The sequence below is a fragment of the Clytia hemisphaerica genome, unplaced genomic scaffold (assembly GCF_902728285.1).
Source record: "Clytia hemisphaerica strain Z4C2 unplaced genomic scaffold, Clytia hemisphaerica genome assembly, whole genome shotgun sequence".
In the NCBI taxonomy this organism is placed as follows: domain Eukaryota; kingdom Metazoa; phylum Cnidaria; class Hydrozoa; order Leptothecata; family Clytiidae; genus Clytia; species Clytia hemisphaerica.
In genome coordinates this window covers 1,455,495-1,477,667 of record NW_027103253.1, presented here as the reverse complement: position 1 = coordinate 1,477,667, position 22,173 = coordinate 1,455,495, and the positions used below count along the sequence as shown (strand labels likewise).

Sequence of the window (22,173 nt, the reverse complement as noted above, 5' to 3'; positions counted from 1 at the left end):
TTGCATGTTTGGAGGTGGTCCAACCCGGAGAAGGTCAAGTTGCTCTGCGGTTTGGCGGCTTAGAAGTGATCCACCACGACCTTTGACAACTACGAACATTGCTTTGACTGATGAGTTCTGGCTGGGTGTTGATACGTTTGCAGTAAACTTTCCAACTGTGTTGAGTGGGTTGTTGGCTTGAAATGTGAAGATACGAATGTTCGTCTGATCAAGATGTGGCTTGGAACGCATTGCCTTGAAGGTTGGTTCATCTAGGATGTTGACTGAGGCTCCTGAGTCGATTAGGATGTTGACTGTGTGTCCATCTATGTTGATTGGAAATAGTGGTGGTTTCAGTTTTGGTGGATTGTCGATATGGAACACATAATCGTCATCTGAGTCGGAATCTTCCTCGTCTGGCTGTTGTTGAACTTGATTAATTTTTCTCTTGGTTCGACACATCTTTTCGAAATGTCCAATCTTTCCACATGTGCCACATTTGACGTTTTTCGATCTCCTGCATTCCGACGATTTATGGTTCTTGTATCCACAACGACCACATTCGACTTGTTGATTTTTGTTTTCTTGATGCTGACGTTGTTGTTGATTGTTTTGAGGTGGTTGTTGGCGTTTGTTGAATCGAGGAGCGTTTCTCTTGGGACGGACGTAATTTGCGATTTGTTTTGACTGGTGTGAGGCTAACTCGATTGATTGCCCAATGTCAATAACTTTCTGAAGTGTGAGGTTTTTCTCTTGAAGAAACTTGGTTCGGTGTTTCGAGGACCTGCAGGATGCGATTACCTGGTCTCGGATTTGATCGTCTGTAGATTCCCCATATTCACAGTGAGTGGTAAGTTTTCTCAGTCTAGTAATATATTGTTCAATACTCTCTTGGGGCTCTTGTTTTGCATTGTGAAATACTGATCTCTCATATGGTACGCTCTTCTTTACAGAGAAATGAGCGTCAAGGGCTGCTATAGCCTGATCAAAAGTGTCACCTTGATTCGGTAGAGTTTCAAATATTTCCTGTGATGCGGTGCCCATTAGGTGGAGAAGAAGTGATCTTTTTCGATTGTCATCGTTGACTGCAGCAGCTGCTACGAAGAAGGTGAAGGATTTCTTCCATTTCTCCCATCTTGATGCAACGGTGTTCTGATTTCCCATTGGGTCGAACGGTGGAACTGCAGGAATGTTCAGACCAGCCATGTTGGAATGAACTATGAGATTTGTGATGAGTGTTTATAAAGTCAGTTTGTGTAGTTTTGGTCTTGTTTCACCATAAACTATTGATACTGTTGTGGCAGTGGAGTCTTTTTAAATCCTCGTCGCCATATGTTATGTTCTAACTTGACTTGATTGGCAAGTACTAGCTGGATTAAATGAATGAAAACAGTAGTCAGCCATTAGGCTTTCATGGTGCTATTGCTGTAAGTCAAAAAGACACCGATATAAAATTACGGCGCCAATATTAAGGTTCACAAAATTGCCGGCGACCGATTGATCAAAACAAAGATGGTAGACAAGCTACCAGTGTGGACAGGACAATAATGATAATTGAATACTATCCATTGATGACCCGCGGCACTATCGTAAAGCTAGAATCGCTTCGCGTACTCTTCGCTTTAGAGAATGATTGACAGATTGAAGTTTTTCACCCGCGCAGGAGTTCGCGGATCGTTCTCGGCTCAATCCTCGGACCGCGCTAAAAATGGTAGACTGAGCTGTGATAGATCTTTTCGATGGAAGTTGTTGGAATGTTTACAAGGCTCTTGACAGAAAAACATTTGTTTTATTGTCAATGATGACAGTGTGGTTATTAATTTTGTTAGATCTGACAAATTGATGTTTGTAAGTGCACTTTATAGTTTTGATTCCCATTGAAGAATCATATTCTGGTTTTCATGCTATTAGATGCTGGTTTAGAGCTTTAGGTCTACACTGCCAGACTAGAGTTCTCCGTGCGTAACCCCTTTTACGATTGATATTTCTAGCTGGGATTTTAAAATTTTTACTGAAAATATTGACAAGAACAATAAAATACGTACATTCAGGAAAAAGAAGCTATTACCTTGTTTTCGCCACTACCCCTTAGCCGTTTTAAGGCTGAAGCTGTATCTTTCAAAGGTATCGTTTCGTCAGCCATCTTCTTTTCCACGACACGAAGATCAAAATGATTTGTTTTGTCACGTGATACTTTCGCTTTCACTTTTTACGCATTGACTAGCCTGTAAAACGTTTTAGCGCTGAGGCTAAGCTAGCTTAAATTTGCACTTATTTCTATTTTTCTCGGTAGACGTTCTTTTTCATATCAAACTGAACTTGACCTCTTATAGCTTCGCAAGAGAGCGAAAAATAAGAGTAGCTGTCTCAGGTAGTCGAAAAATCATTTCTGTGGAAGACTCGCACGTGGTGAAACGTGCATCTATGCGTATCAACCCAACAACCAACAAGTACTCGTCAAATTTTAGTAAGTATTATTTTTGTTTATATTCTTTCTTTTCTGCTATACTGTTTGCAAGAGAGCAAATCTACACCTAGCCAGAGTGTCAGGCATGATGTCTAACCTCAGTTATGATTAGATATGACAGATCTAACTCATCATGAGTTTGGATGATGAAAACGAAGTTTGACTTGTCAAAGAACTGAATTGCAAACAGTTTTAATTCCAGCATTGGGGACCATGGAAACGAATTGGAGATAGTGATTGGTCAAAATGTATAGTGAACAAGGCATTTCCTTGGATTCTGGTACCTGATTGATGTTTATGATCAATAAAAAAAGTTGTTTAAGATTTTAGGAGCTATTTTATGTTTAATCCTATGTATAAGTTTACAGCATTCGAATTTGTATAATGTATAATGATTTAGTATCAAGCAGTTAGTCACACTAGCGTCCTGCCAAAATGCATATCAAAGATTAATGCTGTGAAAGCGCTATATTGTTTAATTGACTCTCAAGCAAAAAAATGCGCCGCAAAACTTCTAACGGGATTCATGAAAAATAACCTGGCGCTTTTTAATGAAATTAACATTTTCAAAAACTTTGAGAAATTGCCTAAAATTTGAGCCATAGATGAAAAAATTTGAGCCAAGCCAACCTTGAAAACTAATTTGAAGATCAACTTCCCAAGAAAAAGATCTACGGGGGAGGCGGAACCCACCTAGATCCGCGCACCACTGGATAGGCTATCTCCCGGAAATTTTGCCGGACCTCAAACAATGACCCATTTACATGTGCGGAATTATTTTTACTTTAGCGTATATAAACAAGGCTTTAAAAATCGAAGCGCTGTCTCGGGAATTGACTTTATCTCTATATTTGTGTACACTAACAGCCTTACTTGTTGATTCTTAAATAACTAAGCAACATTACTAGGGTGGTATTTTATGAGATGCAAACAATGATGTTTAAATCTTCTGGACAAGAAATAATGGACAGTCTAAAGTTAATCACGACACTTGGACTTGGATATTTTGCGGTAAAGCGCAAATTATTGTCAAAGTAGGATTTCTGAATGAGTCTAAAAAGTTTTTGAATAGAAATTAAAGGGATCCTCCAGTTATTTTTCAAGTATTCCTAATAATTTTAGTATGGGTGAAGTGATTATGAAATTATACTTCATAAAAGTTTAAAAACGCTCTCATTGAGCCATAATTCAAATTTGTAAACAGTCGAAGCTTTATAAAAAAATCTCTCTTCCCCCTTCCTCTTCAAAACAGCTGAAATTGATATAGTAGGCATGTGACGTCATGGATTGGATAGACTTTTTAATTTGTTTAAAGCAAAGAGAGGGTTAGTGAAAAGTTCATTTTTTTCTTTTTTAAGCTAAAACTTTCTTTTCTCTTCTAACATTACTTCAAGAAGCTTCTCTTGGAAAAAAGTAGAATTATAATATGGAAGCTAAAAAAGTTATGGGATTTCAGTTTCAACCAAAACGAAGCACAGAAAACACACCGGCTTCACCGACTCCACTAGAAGTAGATATAGAGATGAGACGGGTAGTAACCAAGAGATTTCTTCAGAAAATGGTTTACGGTCAGAAAGAAACGATTGGTGCAAGTGTGGATGTTGCAGTGTGATGACAGCGTATGTTTTTTTTGAGGAAAAATAATGCATTTGTTGCCATGAAGTAGTCAAAATGAAGGACCCGTATTTTGAAATGGACAAAAACGAATATGTGACAAAACACCCTGAGTTTGAAAAATATGTCTTAGACAAAGGTTATCTTTACATGGGGTTGGTCAGTTTACACGACCTTTTCAGTGACTATCTGCCGCCACGTGATAAGGCAACAACAAGAAACTACAGGTATGCTGCCTATAGACATTTCACTTGGTGGGCTCACAGTAAAGGAAGAAAGAACATTAGAAGAAGATTGCCAGCTTCTGTTTTGAGAGTCATAAGAGAAAGATTCCCTGCTCCTGATGGTGTATATACAGGTTTCAAGGAAGGGAAATTTACACCGGAGAGTAGAATGAAATCATGGAGATTACGAAAAGAAGACGAAGAGCTTGATGAGTAAAGCTAGAATATATTTTTAGGACTTATACAAAAAAAAATTCTAAAAAATTAAATTGAGAATCTCAAATTTCTTCCTTTGCCATTCTCGAAAATTTGGTGGAACGCTCTACAGTTTCCACCCGTTCAGGTCTTTCAGCAGGTGTGACAAAGAGACGTTTCCTCTTCGAAACCGTTTTTCGATCCCCATTAGCAATTGTTTGATAACATCGGATAGCGATATCTCTTAAAAAATCGTACGACTTGTCCTTCTTTACTGTCTTGGCCACAAATCTTTTGGAATACTTGTGATAAGCAATTTTGAATCTCCCAACCAACTTCCCCTCTTTCAATGTTTGCTTTTGCCCGCGATCTATGTTGAGGTTGTGATCTAAGACAGCCAGCATCATACCACATTCCATTTTATCCTGCTCGAAAAAGACTGACTTGGGTAAATAGCGAATTTTTAAAGAATGGAATACCTCCAGGTGCGTAGTAAAGACATTGAGGTTCAGCTTTCGAATATCCTTTTGGAATTCTGCATTGAAAATGATCTTTTTCAACGCTTCATGAGAACCAGACCCTTCTGTTAGCCAATCATATGCATCTGGGTTTTCGTGTGGAGGGCAACTGGTGTAGTGTTGTCCAGGAAACTTGTGTCGATTGACAATGTGGTGGATTACACTGTTAAATCGCTCTGCCAGCTCCTCTCCATTTTTATTACAATTTTGAACAGCCCAGTACAAATGATTGACTATCATTGCGGCCCATTCAGCCAGCTGCTCCCGTCCTGATTGAAATAAACACCGTTGACATAAGAATATGTCCACTAAGATTTATGAAAGAACACATAGTCGAGTTCTTTAACTTTCGAATAATTTCATGGTTACAAATAAGAAAAAAGGTTTGCTCATCTAGCAAATGTTATGATCTCAGTGCAATCGTAGCATTTTGCTGAAAAATTACTGGCTCGTCGTTCAATATACATGAAAATCAAAAACAATGAGATCAGAAGATACCTTTCTTTTTGGAAGCCTTGATTATTTTCTTCGATAAACCTTTAGCCATATGCCATGGATCGAATTGTTGAAGTAACCATATGAACTGGGGGTCAGTTGCCATCAATTTTTTTATCTGGGTGTTGCGGTCAGTCGAGATTACTTTGAGATCGGTCAACTCGTCAATAAGCTGCAAGATTGATCTAATAAATCCCTCTTTCTCCATTCCTTAAAAATATGAAATATATGAAGTATTTTATAAAAGTTATATGTGTCCCTGCAAGCGATTTAGAGCACATTCAAGATCGGCCAGGATCGGCCAAGCAATTCTACGGCCCAAATCGGCCTGGTCCGGTTCGGATCGGTCAAGTCCGGTCTGGATCGTCCTATAACGGCCAGGTCCGGTTTTTGCAAGTTACAAACCTGATAAAACAAAAATAATGATGTTCGGCCAATGTAAGATTGGTCTAGGCCGATATGGACCGGTCCAGGCCGATACGAACCGGTCCAGAATGTTTTACGGAAGCCGAAATACTAATTATAAGCAAAATTGTTTTCAAACAGTCAGCGTTTTCGTCGTAAATCACATACTCCCTTGTATATCATAACCTTGACTCACTCGCTCTTATGAATCCATTTAGAAAAGATTGTTAGAAATCCTCCTTAGAATAGAATTGCACTGCGTCCCTTTGTTAGTTTATTTAGACATCCCTGTATCATTTACATATCTCCCCTGTTAAAACTTGCATGTCAATATTTTTCTTCGTATTTCATACACAGCTAGTAAAGTAGCACCAAAACCAAAAAGAATACCAATTGTTTCGACCTATTAACTAACAACAGTATAATCTCTGAAAAGGAAACAGTTACTTGCCTTTCCTTTGCTGATATTCCAATAATACCAGTAATCTATTAGCTCATGAAAAATTATTCTCGTGATGGTTTTAGTGAAAAGAAAAAAATGAAAATACTTCCTTCTTCTTGCTGCTGTTGTGGTTCTTTTGCTTTTGTTTTGATTTTAGAGTCAGAGACTTTTCAAAACAATTGGAAAACTTTTTAAATAATTTGATCAAACAATTTTCAAAACATTCAAATGTTCATTCGAACACTTTACAAAAAGATTCGAAAGTTTATAGGCACTCGAGATTGTAAACTAAAAACCGTCATACGAAAAAGAGTTGCTTGTTTGTTTTCAGATCGGACTTGGCCGAATTAGGCCGATTTGGACCGGTCTAGATCTGCCTTTGTTATAAGAAAAGATTTAGAAACATGGCTCAGCTAAGATCGGCCTAGATTGGCCAACATCGGTCAACATCGGCCAAATTCGGCCAGGAACGGTCCAGACCGGTCCATATCGGCCAAAAGTTCGGCTTTTTAAGGACCGGACCATTTTCAATGTGCTCCAAATCGCTTGCAGGGACACATATATTTATTTGGTAGATCAATTGCATATCTTGTTATCCTGGTGGAAGTATTGATTCAAATTGTTTTGAAGGAGGCACGTGTCCTTTTCATGATCATATTGAATTTTGTGTTTGTGAATTTTTGCATTCCTTGACATTTACCACTTTAAAATCCAAGATTTTGTTCAAATTGACATCCATCGAAGTGACAGTGCAGTATGTCGCGTTTAAACCAGGGCTATCGCACTGTCCATCAACACTGAGTGAAACGGGCTTATTTCGTGCATTGACCTCCTTAATGACATCTTCGTGATGTTCTTTATATGTTTCACGTATTTCGGGGAAGAGATGTTTACCTGAAATAAGAATGGTTATCGTACAATTTTAAAATAATTCTGAACTGAAAGTGATATAAAATCATTATTTCTAGGTCTTAAATATTCGGTGTATTTAATCAATAAGTAACTTTCTAACCTCTTAAATCGAAGAAGGTACTTTTTCCCATCACTTTTAAGTTTAATGCGTGTGCAAATCGTTTAAACTTGAGGTATGATATACCAGCCAACTCAACAGCCGAAGTAACCATCAGATTTCCGATACCTGAAATCGAGAATACAATATTGGGAAGGAATAGATTTTTGTTCATTAGATCAAAAGTTATCCTGAAATGGGAAAAAATATTTTTCTTAGATTGCCATACTTAAAAAAATTGACTATCAATAACCTTACTCTTACTCTCATTTCAAGTAGGCTCTCGGTTATTTAAAGCCCCAAGGGGGATAAGAATTTACTTCGAATAACCAAGAGTTTGAAAATTTTGTTTCCTGCCAGATTTTTGACTTATCTATCATAGTTCGTCCCCCCCCCCTTCTTAAGGGGGGAGGGATGACACCTACCGAAAAATCGAAGAAGGGGGGTCAGAAATTTTGATGAAAAAGGGGAGAGATAGCAAGGAAGGGGGATAGTTTAAGAAGGGGGGCTTACATATGTATATATTGTAGAATATTTTCAAGCACATGTTATGAAATTTGGTCTTCATGAAAGCAAGTTTTCTGTTAGAGTAGTCTGAGTCAAAAAGAAGAAAGAAGTTTATTATTTCGCTTTCTCTAAGATTTCACCATATATTTGTTAGCTATTTTTGTCCAAAATCCTTGGGGGATAGGCATTTTTAAAGGTTAGGGGGGTTACCAAGAAGGAGGGGATCAGACCCCTTTCCGCACTATGTCTATAACGGAATGGACTTTACTGTACTGAAGTATTTGAGGCATTGTGGTTCATAAGCTTAATAATAAGTGCAGCTCGTGTTATTGAGCAATTTCAGTGCAGTGAATTTTGGTGCATTATAGGACCAGCACAGTATAGTCTACTTTAGAGTGTGACACAAAACAAAGAAGATATCGTTAATACTTATTAAAATTATTTTTCCAATTTCCTCATTAGAAGATGGCAGAAGAGGTCGAGAAAGTTGCGAAGCCAGGGATTGTTTACCTCAGTCGTATCCCACCCTCTATGAATCCACTCAAAGTGAAGAATCTTTTATCACAATTTGGAGAAATTAGTAGAACATTCTTGCAGCCAGAAGGTATATCTACACTGATTTATATTGAACTTTTATAAATTTGCTTTAGATTGTTAAGCACCATATATGTTCATCTGATAGCTTTCATTTCATTTAAAACAATTTTTGGACCTACCCCGGAGGTCCTTTAAATTAACTGATGTTCGTTCGTTCGTTCGTCCGTTCGTTCGTCTGCTACCAGCCTTTCTCGGGATTGGCTGGCTCATTAGCATTTTCTTATTATTTGCACAGTGATGCAAAAAGGTGACGAAAAATGACGGAGCCCAATTTTCAAAAAATAATTTTTTAATTAATTCAGCTTCGATACATGAAATAAAGGAAGCAAGCCTGAAATGCAGTATACATTGCTTAATATTTCTGATTCAGAGGAGTTTGTGAGAAAGAGACGTAAGAAGCATGGAGGGAACACTAAGAAGCAATTCACTGAAGGATGGCTGGAATTTAAAGACAAAAAAATTGCCAGAACCGTCGCTAGAAGTCTAAATAACACTAAAATAGGTAAGTAAGTAAGTAAGTAATAGTTTATTTCATGTTGACGAAAAGGTAGCAACAAAGGCTAATAAAAGTCAACGCTACTTTACAAGGTAAGGAAATAAATAAATAATTCTAGGATTTTGAATATTTCGAACAAAACTGGAATGAGGAAAAAACAATATTTTGTGCCCAACATTGTTCCAAACAGTATTTCTAGAAGCCTTAATAGTGTATGTTATGGGTAATTTGTATTTGCTTTTAGGAGGAAAGAAAAGATATTATTATCATGATGATATTTGGAATATCAAATATCTTCCCAAGTTCCAATGGACACATATCAAGGAGAAATTGGGTAAGACTGACAGTTGGTCATAATAGCTTTATAGACATTTCCCTGGCTGCTTTCTTAAAAAATATAATTTTCAATTTTTAGTCGGGTTTACGACTTATTAGTATTTTTCACATCCAAATAAAATCTTACTTCATATCTTAAAAGGCCGTATCATCACGTAGGATTTTTTGATTAAGAGGGTCTTAATGTGACTTTTTTAACATAGAAAAAAAGGTTATGGAATGAAGCTTTATATACGTGCCACAAATGTGTTACAATTAACAATATTTCTTTTAGCGTACGAGAAAGCTGCCCGTGGGCAAAGGATGCGCACAGAAATATCGCAAGCTAAAAAAGAAGCCAGCTTTTATTTGGAGAACGTTGGCAAAGGGAAAGCTATGACTGCAATGCAAGAACGACGTGAAAAGAAGAGAAAGAGGAAACTCGGAGAGGAAACGGTAGGTTTATCGGACAACCTCTCCGACGAATACCGCCATTCTTTCTTTCTAGTACAGTACACTTTTAGTGATTTGCCACTTGCGATTTTGTTCTCGAAACGTTTATTATTATTGTGCTGTTTTGATTTTTGATTTCCTAGAATGCGAAACAGCTCGACGTTACAAATCTATTCCCCAAGATTGCGAATTTCAATATATTTGAAAAAAGTGAAATCACTTTCTAGGTCTATACTATTGCAAGTGATCGTTGTCAGACACCAAAATATACTATGTAGATTTCGGCGTCGTTTGTTTGTTTTAAGGCTTCATCAGAGACTCAAAAAAATGAAGAAGAAGCAGATGTGCCACCTGAAAAGTTGCGCAAAAAGTTTTATAAAAAGGAAATGGTTGGCTCGTCCAAAGTTAAAGAACGGGCTAACAAAAGCCAACTCAGTAGTGCGTTACTGTCAGAGGTAATTCATACAATTCATACTTTCAATTCACATTCAAGTAAAAGTATTCACGATTTCTTTTCTACATAGACTAAAATTCAATTCGTGACCCTCGCTTACCTCATTAAAATAACTAAATTTGTGGAATAAAAAACTACCTTTAGAACTTTCAATGCTAACATCATAATGATGTTTTTGATTAGGCCTCATTCGCCGAAAAAAGAAGTGAAAAACTTAATTTATTGTGGTTTGTGTTATAGATATTCACAAGTGGATGATTGATTGATATTCAACGAATATGGCCATGGAGAGAATTGATACTATGGAAGGTGGTGATGATGTTTTGTCATTTGTTGGAGTGACCAAGCAACAATCACATTCAGGTGAAGGTGGATAGATTAACTTTAGAAGCATTAACTTTAGAAGCTAGATCTGATTTGCTATAAAGTCATAGATCATGTCCGATGAAAGTTCGATAAAAAACCATTAGACCACATTTTATTATCACACGTTTATAAGACAATAAATGGTACTGGTCTTTTATCTTATTGCATATTATTGCATGATTAGAATCGTCTAATGGAATGGGAAAGACTTGAACATTACCTGCTGATATATGAGAGCCAATCACCGTTTTCGAAGGAGCGCTTAAAAGCAATGAATATGCATGCTTCACATTATGGCAAACTTATTTTACAATTTACAAAGACAAGAACTGTGGAAAATAATTCACCCAAGAATTTCTTAGTTCGATAAACGATGTATTAAAAAAGTTATTCATTCAATTTTTTGGAAAATATGAGGTGTTCACTTTAAAAAGCTCTTAAACAATTTAGTCAGTCTCGACCTCATCTTTTTGGACTCTGATGGTGCTGTTTGATTCAAGACTAAATGATATGCTATAAACATAAACTCTTCAGTGTTTTGAATTTTTTATAACATATTACTGGACTCTCATTCTTATTGCACGGTTTAACATATTCTCATGTATTCTCACTTGCACACGATGATGATGGTCTAGAAAAAGGCGATGAGTCTTGACTAGCTGCAAATTTATCATAATTTTTTTGATGTACTCGTTCCATGTTGTTACCCGTCATGTTATGCATTGATAAGGAGCCAAGTTCAATTTTGTTGAGATGCTCTTGAAGTATAATTTAGAACATTGATTGTTTTATTTTCTCTCTTGTTTTCCGTTGAAAGAAAAAAAAGAAATACGTCAAAAAGCAAGTTTAGATTTGGTTGGTTGGTGGAGAAAGGACAAAATCATCAACAGCACAATCCAAGGTAGCTATTTCCAGTCATCATTTTTTGTACTTTCGTTTTATTACTCTAAGGCCTAATTTTAGCCTTGTTCCAAAGAGATTAATTAATTTTGTAAGTTTATAACAACTTTAAAGATTGATCGTGGTGCTTTGAAATAATAATATAATTTTTAACATCATACAAGATAATTTTGACAACTTTTTAAGACTTGTATTTGCGTGCTTACAATAACTCAATTACTTGCTGCTCAATAAATGTTAGAGTTCTTACATGTATAAGGCTTTACAAGTTTTGGACGCTTCGAAAGCAGAGCTAATTAAAATTAAGTCATCCCTATAAAAATAGATATCCTCTACGAGTAACTTTCCTATACATGTTTTAACAAAAATGACTTATAGTAATTACATTTTAACTTCTCTGAAAGGTCAAAAGACCTTAAATTATATTTAAAGTATTTGATTCCGTCCTTGAGTTTTTTCCTGTCCAAATTTTGAGTATAATAGTCAAAATCATTGAAACCTCTGAGGTATTTCCCTTTGTTGCTAGAAGAAGATTTTCAAAAACTTTAATTAATGGTCGCATTAAAAACAAATCAATCGATCTTAATTTACCATATTACAAAGGTTGTTTACATGTTAAACATTTCCGAGAACATGTCTGCACACATCACGTACGGTAGAGCGAATATCCAGGTAACTTCACCTCTCCATCATTTTCAAAGAATATCGATCCCTGAGCTGAAAAGGAAATCAATCAAGAGTCTGCTAAGTTGACAATGATTCAGCAAAATTACTCTTGAAATTTTATTTTTAATAATATGACTTCATGTTTAGTTATCAAGGAAATAATCTCCATGTACGTAAATCAAAAATTTAATGCTTTGTTTCGGGTATTACCCCTGCGCTCGATAGATTTGATAAAGAGCTCTATAAGCTCGTTTAACGTCATAATTCCAAAACATCTTTTCCCCAAAATCTTTATTCTATCATTTCATAAATATCCTAACTAATAAATTCAATTGAACTTGAAAAAGACACGTTTAGTGGTCGAAATATCGTTAAAGAAAAATGTGTTATGTTTTATTTTGATTTAGTTGCACATCACAAGGCTTTTTTGTTTCACTAACTAATAAATAGATCGACCTTTTCATAAATCACGTCACGACCAACTAGCACCTCGTTATGGAAAAATGCTATGACAACTTTATTCCCAACGTTATTTCTTAGAAGTGCACTCTTTACTCCAAAAAAATAATTGTTTTACATGGGAGATAAATGACCTTTGTTGAAGACGAGGCAGAGGTTGTACGTTGCATAATTTACACGATAAGATATACTTTTTTCGGAAACTTTTTTTTAGAAAAAACATGGAATCTCAGATTAAAAATGAGTTTACTTTGAAAGTGCGAATCTAGTAATTTTCTCATCAACCTCTTCTTCTTATTCAGACTTCAGGTTCGTAGGATCATTGTTACTGAGTTTTGTCTGAACCATGTTGCATTACAATCAAAAATAATTTTGTTTTAAAGAACTACATCGTCGTCACAACTCCCCCTCTACAATTAAGGGTCACCATCTGTGGTTGATAATGACCACACATAACCACAGTAAGAGAGGCTTCAGCCGCAATTAGATGCAACTTTGGATGTTGATTACACTGATTACTTCACCCTTTACAGGTATTTTTCAATTAAAGTAACTATATTGCGATTGCTGGTTGATTGACTCTTTCTACCCGCTTCAGAGATAAGATCGTTGCACCCTGAGGGGGTACAAGTTGATAGTTTGACAGACTTTATCACTGAAATGAACTAAAAGGGTACCCGTTGCATATGTGATTAACAAGTTTAAGGCCTACAACTAAGGTAAATTAGCCATTTTTATTTTGACGTTTTCAACAACTTAGTGGTTTTTCCAATCTGTCTCAATATAATTTTTTGATAGAATTTGAATAGAGTGTAGCGGTTTTGTGTTTGTTGAAAAGATAATAAGTAGTGGAATATTATACATGTAAGAAAACAAGAAAGTTTGGGGAAATGGAGAAGAAAAAAATCAATTTCTTTATTTGGATTTGTGCCAAGATCTTCATTTTCAGTCTCAGAAAGTTATCGCTCTGAAAAACTTTGAAAAATATTTATTCAGTCAAAAATAAAGCTAAAAACTTGTCTGATTGATTAGAAACTGAAACTTTTTGTCGTTTTTGTTGGTTTTATAGTCCAGTGATGAACATTAGGTGTTATCTTTTGATTGAATTACGTACTTAATATTCCTGGATAAATTTATCACAGTGATAATGTTCTAAGATTCGTTCTAAGATATAGCAGCACAGTTCAAGAAGTTGATTTTTTTGTTCTTTATCTAATTTATTTTGATTTGTTCTATATTGTAAAAAATATCTTTACAACAAGCACAAAAGCACTATTTATATTGAGACAGACTTTAAAGTGCATAAGCGCCCAGGGGAGGCACTCAGGCGAAATTGGTAACGGGGACGTGCCGCTGGTCAAGGTCCCTTTTGTAGGCTGTGAAGATATCTGATAGGGTCGTCTTTCGGTTATAATGGACAATTTTCAGGGTGGAAATTAGAATTTTTTTTAAGTCTTTTGTCTACATTTCGTCATTATTACCGCTTTTCTGGGTGAAAATGGGAAATTTTTTTCGATTTTCCTTCCGACAGGATCCCAAATTTACCAAACATTCATATCTGACAGGGTCCACTTTTCAAACTCCAGCAGCACATCCCTGTCGGCCGCCAAGGTCAGTGCCCCCCCCCCCGGGCATAATCGTTTGGGTCGTGGATTTCTTTCGGAGAAACGTTTTTCGTGTGTATTAGTTTTCCCATGGGTTTATTATAGAGACTCTGGATAAACATCGAATGAAACGGTGGAGAGGGAAGTATTGTATTTCCATTGTTTCAGAAAACAATCGATGTACAGGCTTTGTCCGCAAAGGACAACTGTCATGGCGGCTCGAAGGACTCTGATTTTGAAAAATGATTAATACTCTTATTTCTAGAATGTTCTCTAACTTTATCTATTCGTACTTATGCTGGCCAAAAGTTTGAAAATAAATGCTAGTATACCAAGCGGATACATTTATAAAATCTGGTGTGAGAAAAACATCACGAGACAAGTAAAATCAAACAAAATGCTTATAATGACACGAAATTTTCAATTGGGAATATCTTTCTTATATTTCTCCGAGAAGAGCTGAGATTGACATATATTAGACGTGAGTCTCATAGCTCCTCGAGTGACTTAGGGCAAGTCTCAAAAACCTAACAGTTTACCCTAAGTTTTCGCTACCAATAGCAGCCAGATTCCGAGATCCACTTAGGGCTCTAAAGTACCTCTATACCTTAAGGTTTCAGGGCCCAGTTGTTACGTAATTAAATATTAACCTAAAAATTAATTATTAGAGAAATTGTAATCATGACGTCATAATTTGATCGAATTTGGTGACGTCATGAATCGTATAATCGCTATAATATAAAAAATATATGTCAAATCTTTCCCAAATTTGAACCAAAGATGCATCTAACTAAAATGTAACTTTTTGAAAAAAAAATTTTGGAAAAATTTGATGACGTCAGCAAAAAATTGCATTTTTCGATTTTTTTGCATTTTTTGCTGACGTCATCAAAATCTTCAAAAAAATTTTCATTGAAAAGTTTGGCACCATTAAGATGCGTCTTTGGTCCAAATTTGACAAAGATTTGACATGTACTTATAGAGTTACAGCTAATTTGATGACGTCACAATTCACACTTTCTTTAATAATTAATTTTTAGGTTAATATTTAATTACGTAACACCGGGTCCTGAAACTTTAAGGTATAGGTCATCTAAAAATCCATAAGTGAATCCCTGAGAATGGGTGCTATTGGTCGCGGATTCGGGATTTGTGATTTTTTTAAATCTAGACACGCCCTAACTCACCCGAGATCTACTGTGGTATGAAAATCTTTTGGTGGCACGTGGTGGCACGGTGGATTTTTTAAGGTTGAAGTAAAAAGATTTCTGGTGTCAATATTTAATTTCTTATACATTGCATGTATTGCATCTTTCTCGCGATATAAAACGACATAACGACATATCATTTGCAATTAGCTAGCTGAGTTTGAATCTCAGAGGAAAGCTTAAAGTCTCTTTTGGGAATTGGATAAGTGCTCCATGATGAGGAACTGCAATAAAAACACTACGAAAAATTATTTAATTGTGGAAGGAGGGTGAACAATAATGTCATTACTGCGGACAAGGCTTGTACACGAGAAATTGGCAAAAATCAGCCAGTTACTTTTCCAGTGTCTATAATAATTCCTTGGTTTTCCTGATTGTGGGTTTTTGTAGTTTTTTGAGTTTAATCACGATTAATCACTTTCAAAGACAAGGATAAAATAATAAAAGACAGTGTAATTAAACGATCGCGTGAAAAGTAAAGGGCTATAAAAGCAGATAAAAAGGTTTTCCTTACGTGACTACATCTCAAGGTAAATTTAGTACTATGCATGAAGTCACCCTTCAATGGCGTCCAGTAATCAAACAACTCATTAATCTTTAGAAAGTGTAAATTTAGCCTCATTTTCGTAACTCTACTTTTCAGATATTCGTTGTTACATCAATGTTACCTTGCATTGCATTATCAAATGCTGTAAAACTGACAGATCTGCAAAACATGGAGAATTCGGTAAGAGAAAATGGCTTTGAATCACGCTAAGCATGCCAGATGGTTTTTCCCGGTTTCACCACTACCACGTCATTTTTGTCGAAGTTTATCCCGTGACACAAAAGAGGTATGGATGGCAAGCAATTATCGTGTATTAAAGTGCCATTATCATTATCCAAAGGTATTAATTATCATATCCTGTTCACAGTGAAGGGATTATGGAGAGACATCCAGGATAGGAAGGAAGTGATTTTTAAATTAGTATTCTAGAAATGTATTTATCGATGATGCAAGCTATAGTAGAATTAAAATTCTTTGGGTGTAATTCTTTATTCTTTCTCCTGGCACATGATCGGAATGAAGTTGCGACTGACCCGGCAACGCCTTTTCCACTTGCACCATGAATTTCATGATGTCAGCAAAAAAATACGGCGAACAAAATCAGGACTTAAGAGGTTCTCTGAGGTTTTCCACTCCATATAAAAAGTGATGAAATTTCGAGCAACTTTGAAACTAAACTTCTCTGGTGACACTGATGACATTGGAAAACGTAATAACGCGAATAAATTTTCATAATTAAAACGAAAGTGCATTAATTAAACAGTTGATGCATTAATTACCGCTTTTTTGAGAGAAGAAAGAACTTTTGCGTGGGAACGATTAAAGTATAAAGGTGGAGACCTTTTTTTCTGAAAAACGAAGAACTTTATTTTTTGTGGACGAATACTTAGACGGCACAAGAGTTCGACTTAAGATGGATCTAAAAGACTTTTTACTTGTTTTGATCATCACATCAACGGTAAGATTCTTTCTAGAATTTCAAACATTTTAAATATTTAATTCAATTTCTAAACATATGGTCTTCAGATTAACTTTAAATTAGATTTTCGATTAGAATTATCTATATACAGTAAAAACCGCCAGCAGACTTGTTAGAATGTCTGTGGTTCGATACTTAATGTTGCAAACAAATAATCACTTTTAATTAACTTCATTAATGACTGAGCAATTCTGTTTCAACTGAGTTGGATATTATCCGTCGAGAGCAATGGAATGTGGCTCAAATTTGTCCGGGTTGTAATTTTAATGAAATTTTGATTCATTTCTATTTTTTCAGTTGTCGTGTTTTCTGTGTAAACCAATCAATCATGTGAAGCACGATATTACAGTCGATCTGGATGCTAATTACACCGGTGATGAAAGCAGCACAGATTTTGTGGAATCCGTTGTCAATATAGCTAATGATACGTTAAGAGGGATCGAAATAAGAGCAATCACTTTCTGGCAGAAAGACTATCCGAACATGGAACCAATTTGTAAGACTGTGGAATGGCGACAATATTTACCAAATAGCAAACCAGTTTATTTGTCTCAATGGTCGCTGGTCAATGAAGATGATATCAAGCAATGTAAACCCATTTACCGAGTTTTCATGTATTTTACTAAACGAGGTTCCAAGTTGCTTCCAAGACTGAGGCGAGTTATCGTGGGTTACTCCGCAATTCGACAGATTTCTCCTGTTCAAGAAGTGACTTAGTTTAAAAACAACCAATTGAGAAAAGATGGTGGTTGAACTTTCACGAAAAAATCACCTGAAGGGGGTTGCGAGCCATCTAAAGTAACGTTTACTCTAGTCTATTCGTAGCTTAGTGATAATTTTTTTTTCTTATTTACGATGACGGACGGCTAAAGGTCAAAAGTTTAAATAGACAGCATTTAAGATGGAAATAATTTTCTCCTACCTCTTATCCCTACACGTAATGTAGGCTTTTTGTAAACAAGTGTTACACTTTCAGCTATCGACTAAGGATTTTTATGACATTCTTGATATATAATTTGTACAAAATATTGAAATTTTGATTGTATTCTAAATACACGTAGGACTAGATATGCATTTTCATGAATTTTTAAGTAGTTATTGACTTGGAAATTTTCAAAATTTCCAAAATGTATTTTTCACTGAATTAGAAAATTGTAATATATGTAAATAAGTAAAATAAAGAACCAGTGATATTTAGAAAATATTTTCGTTTTTTCTCAACTCGTAACATCGAAAACTTTAAAAAATAATCCCGTTTAAAGGCCTTAACAACACGAAATTTGGTGCAATAAATTTGTCAAATCTGCCAAAAAAAGTTCTTTTTTGCAGGTGATAAATCTCTTTTACACCTCTCTGTCACCTCCTCCGCCTAACTGGAAAATTTGGCCAAAATTTCGTCCCTGATACGGTGGAAAAATTACGCTACGAATTTCAGCCCCTCTTGGAAATTTATTTTCATTCCATCCCATATTTGAAATTGAATGAAAGGTAAAAAAATTGCACTTTAAAACCATCCTGACTGGATTTCTTAAGCTTAGAACAATAGAATTTCCATCCCCATTGGGATTTCGATAGAGATTTTATCCCCGCTGTGAGAAAGAGTTCCACCGGGGCTGTGAGACAGGGGTATTCTTTTTTATCGTCATTTTTGATATTCTATTTCACTAGAAACGTGGAAAAGTTTTTAGTAACGACTAAGCAAAAATTCATCATAGTTACGAAATTACTTCTTTTCCCTTTCAGACGATAATTGCAGCCGAACTAATTAGTGAGCGGTCAAACGCAACCTCAATTAGGCGAACAAATAACAAATGACCAAATAAAGTTCAAAAGGTATCATTTTATGATTTGATTTCAAGATCTATTAAGCTATGAGACGCCTCAAGACCTGTGTAACCCATTAGTTGAGCCAAAAAACGAGGAGGTACCCACTGATAGTGAGGGGTGTGTGTGGATGATAACCTTTAGTGCTTCAATGTACGTCATTTACACCTTTTTCATATTATGTTCATGCGTTCTGTCACGCCTTTAACTCAACGGCGCTAGAACCCTTAGGCGAGCATTGCCAAAGACTCAACTATTTCATAAAAAAAGATGAAATTCGGTAAGAAAAACTATTTACATTTTTTTAGTGATCTTAGCAGGAAAGCTGAAACTTTATTGACCAAAAGAGTCTTCGTGTCAATTTCGCATAATCTGAATGCACTTAAGTTTCTCAGGCTCTGACAGCCAATTTTTCAAATCTTTCACTCCCGCCCTCGTTACCTAACTCGACCTCTTGGAGTGGTTATTGGCTTCGCTTTGACTGGGAATGCTGGCAACATGTCCAGCCAATCAAAACCTACTAAAGGTCACACTCATCGCAAAGTCGATTCCAGCGGTTTTCATTTCTTTCTTATTACTTTTGTTATACTCTTAAAGGAAGAAATTTTCGCGGTTCACAGCTCAAAAATTGGAAGTTTTGCGGAATTTAATTTCGCGGTTGAGAGGAATTTTTGTTTAAAATATGGCTTATTTTGCCCCAAAAACACTAATTCTATAGGTGATTTTTTTAAATCATTAGAATATTCTTGTTTCGCGGAATTCAATTTCGCGGATTTGTCAAAAAAAAACCGCGAAATTAAATTCCGCGAAAATTTGCTCGGCGAAAATTTCTTCCCTTAGCTAAATTATCGGAAAATTACATTTATATAAGTTTAACTAAATTATAGTTTAGGATTTAGTCCATATTTAATTTTGGGTCAATTACATTACTGGAGAATTACAGGGCTTGGTTAAAGTATGTCTGAAAAGTATGTGGGTAAAATTTACTTTTTTGCTTTATTTCTAATATGTCTGAATTAGTCGTTTAGCTTGCTAGACTAGCACCCTCGCACCTCACCCCTCGGTTTGGATCATAACTCCGTATCAAAAAGGCTCAATGGGAATGCTCCCTGGTTACCGTGAACACGTGGTGGCGGACCTTTATCGCGCATGTCTGAATCACATTACTATCCAAAGAATCTTTTTTACAGAGTCGGGATTTTCTCGACATTCATTTCGCATTGCGACATTTTTAGAATTTATCTTCATGAACCGTCCTTTTGAAATAATTTTATTTTACGTGAATTAAACTTCACGAATCAGGCAAGAGTCAGTTTGAAAGACCCTGAAACGCCAATTTTGATAAAAAAAAGGCAAATATACATTATATTTAAGGAGTTCAAAGCCCCACCCAAACCTCAAATTTGATCTCTTCCTCAAAATTTCCCCGCCCCTTTTGCCCGATAATTGATCTAACTCTTTAGAATGTGCGATTGGCATACACGCTTTTTTTTTATAAGAATACACTTTATAAGAATGTCCATGATGAAAATGGCCAAAAAATTAAGAATATGATAAGAATATCACCATCATGAAATTTAGCAACTGAACCTAAGAATGCCATTTTTAATGCATTTTAACCTGTAGATTGCCAATTTCGATCTTAACCTAAGAATAGTGTAAGAATATTTTTGGATGATTTTCGCCAAAAAGTTAAGAATATCCATGATGAAATGAAAAAACACCATTCTTATAAAAAAAAGCGTGTACCGCATACAGTTATAATTGGTGATCTCTATTCATAATGTGCTTAATTGATTTGAAAGGTTGAATAAAAAGGGGGAAACTATTCGCCCGAACCCAATTACTGTTATCCAAGCCCAAGTTGTTGATTTCTAAAAAAATATTAAAACCAAACAGCGAACTCTTTCTGGAACCATCATATTCGCATCGCATTTGGTATAATCACTTCATAGGTGTTAGTTTAAAGTTACAGTTAAAGTTAAAGTTACGTAAATGATCTAAAATTCGTCTAGGATAATTTTCATGACCAAAACTTAAAGTTTGAGCATTCAAGCCTACAGATTTTCTTAACTTTTGAGTTTTAGGCCTAAAAATATTCTTAATTTTATCATTTTGTTTTCAATTTCCTAGGGAATAGGTTGTTTTAAAAAGTCTTCAAATGTTCTTATTTTGTTCTTGATATTTTGGCCATCTATAAGCCTTATATGTTCTCGTATACATAGTTTATTATTATAAAAAATCGTGTATTACATCAGGGGAAAAAGTGTTGCCTTTTTTGACAGAAATGCTTGGTGGTTCAAAAGAAAAAAGAGTCACCAAATCTGGATATATTACACCTGCTTCTCACACTATTACTGTTTCCAATAGATTCAAAATTCCGCCCTGGCACTCTTTCCGCCTCAAAAAAAGAAGAAGAAAGCTCTAAGAAACTCAACGAGCCCTGAACGAACTCCTAATTCCTCCTGAATCCAGAGATATTTGCGAATGAAAAGGTTAGCAAGGTGTATACATTTTACAGTTTCGATGCCAATATAGCGGTTAGCATTCGCACTTTTTGACATGAAAAGCCAATAAGAATTCCAAAGAGATTAATAACAAATGTGTAGGAGGAGATCTCCAAATAAAACTGGAACAGAATCCAATTAAGAGTTTCTTTCTTGGCATGATTAAGTTGTACGGAAAAACAAGAAACGTTATAACTGATTGATGTGAGAAACCGTTCGGAATGCATGGTTGAGAAATCAAAACTGAAATAAAGTGGGATGTTTGATGCGCGATGGAAAATCTTTGAGTAGAAGTCTCGAAGTGAGTGTAAAGGGTCAAGCATGACTTTGTATATTTTTTATGTTGGAGGGATTGATTGGTAGTTTTCAGCCAGGGTATTTGAAGTCTTTTAACTGATTAATTTTTTAATTTTCGAAAAAGTTTCTGTTCCGATGAGCTACCTACGTGTTTGTATGATACCGTTTTGTGATCCATGGTTTTATCTGAAAATCCGTTATGAGTCGTTCAGGCTAACACGTGATATTTTTATGGTGCGATGGTGCTTCATTGCATCAGTTTGAGATTTTTGTTCGTTACAAATGAATTGGTGACAACACGAGATTAATAGGTATTAAGATTAATAAATTTTACTCTTGTTCAGTTTGAGTCCGTCCCAAAAATTTTAATTTCTCGGCACCCTATCTATCTAAAAGAATGAGGATTTTTATAAACTTGAAAATTGAAGAAGAAAATGAAAATGAAAAAAAAATGAAAATTCCACCATCTACTGGTTCAAGAATCATGACGTGACACTTTTTAGAATGTTTAAAATTCGCTGATTTCAAACCTCTGCTCAGAATCTTCGCCTCTTTTTTAAGATGAAAAGTTTACAGCACTGTGGTGTAGGCCTATTTTTGGTCATTTTAGTTTCACAAAACGATAAAAGCGAAAAACGAGAGAAGC

At 35.6% G+C, this 22,173-nt stretch overlaps 2 protein-coding genes across 2 annotated transcripts; both read left to right on the top strand.

Annotated features, from left to right (window-relative positions):
- Positions 1-2,303: 2,303 nt before the first annotated feature.
- Positions 2,304-11,062, top strand: LOC136798479 (uncharacterized). Its single transcript, XM_067055097.1, has 7 exons — positions 2,304-2,446; positions 8,318-8,459; positions 8,823-8,954; positions 9,193-9,282; positions 9,559-9,719; positions 10,022-10,171; positions 10,411-11,062. The coding sequence occupies exons 2-7, from the start codon at positions 8,321-8,323 to the stop codon at positions 10,426-10,428; spliced, it is 690 nt and encodes a 229-aa protein (XP_066911198.1). The 5' UTR covers positions 2,304-2,446; positions 8,318-8,320; the 3' UTR covers positions 10,429-11,062.
- Positions 11,063-15,783: 4,721 nt separating this feature from the next.
- On the top strand, positions 15,784-17,867 carry LOC136798468 (uncharacterized). The gene is made up of 2 exons (XM_067055085.1): positions 15,784-16,878; positions 17,197-17,867. Exons 1-2 carry the CDS (start codon positions 16,834-16,836, stop codon positions 17,614-17,616), a joined length of 465 nt encoding a protein of 154 aa, XP_066911186.1. The 5' UTR covers positions 15,784-16,833; the 3' UTR covers positions 17,617-17,867.
- Positions 17,868-22,173: the final 4,306 nt, after the last annotated feature.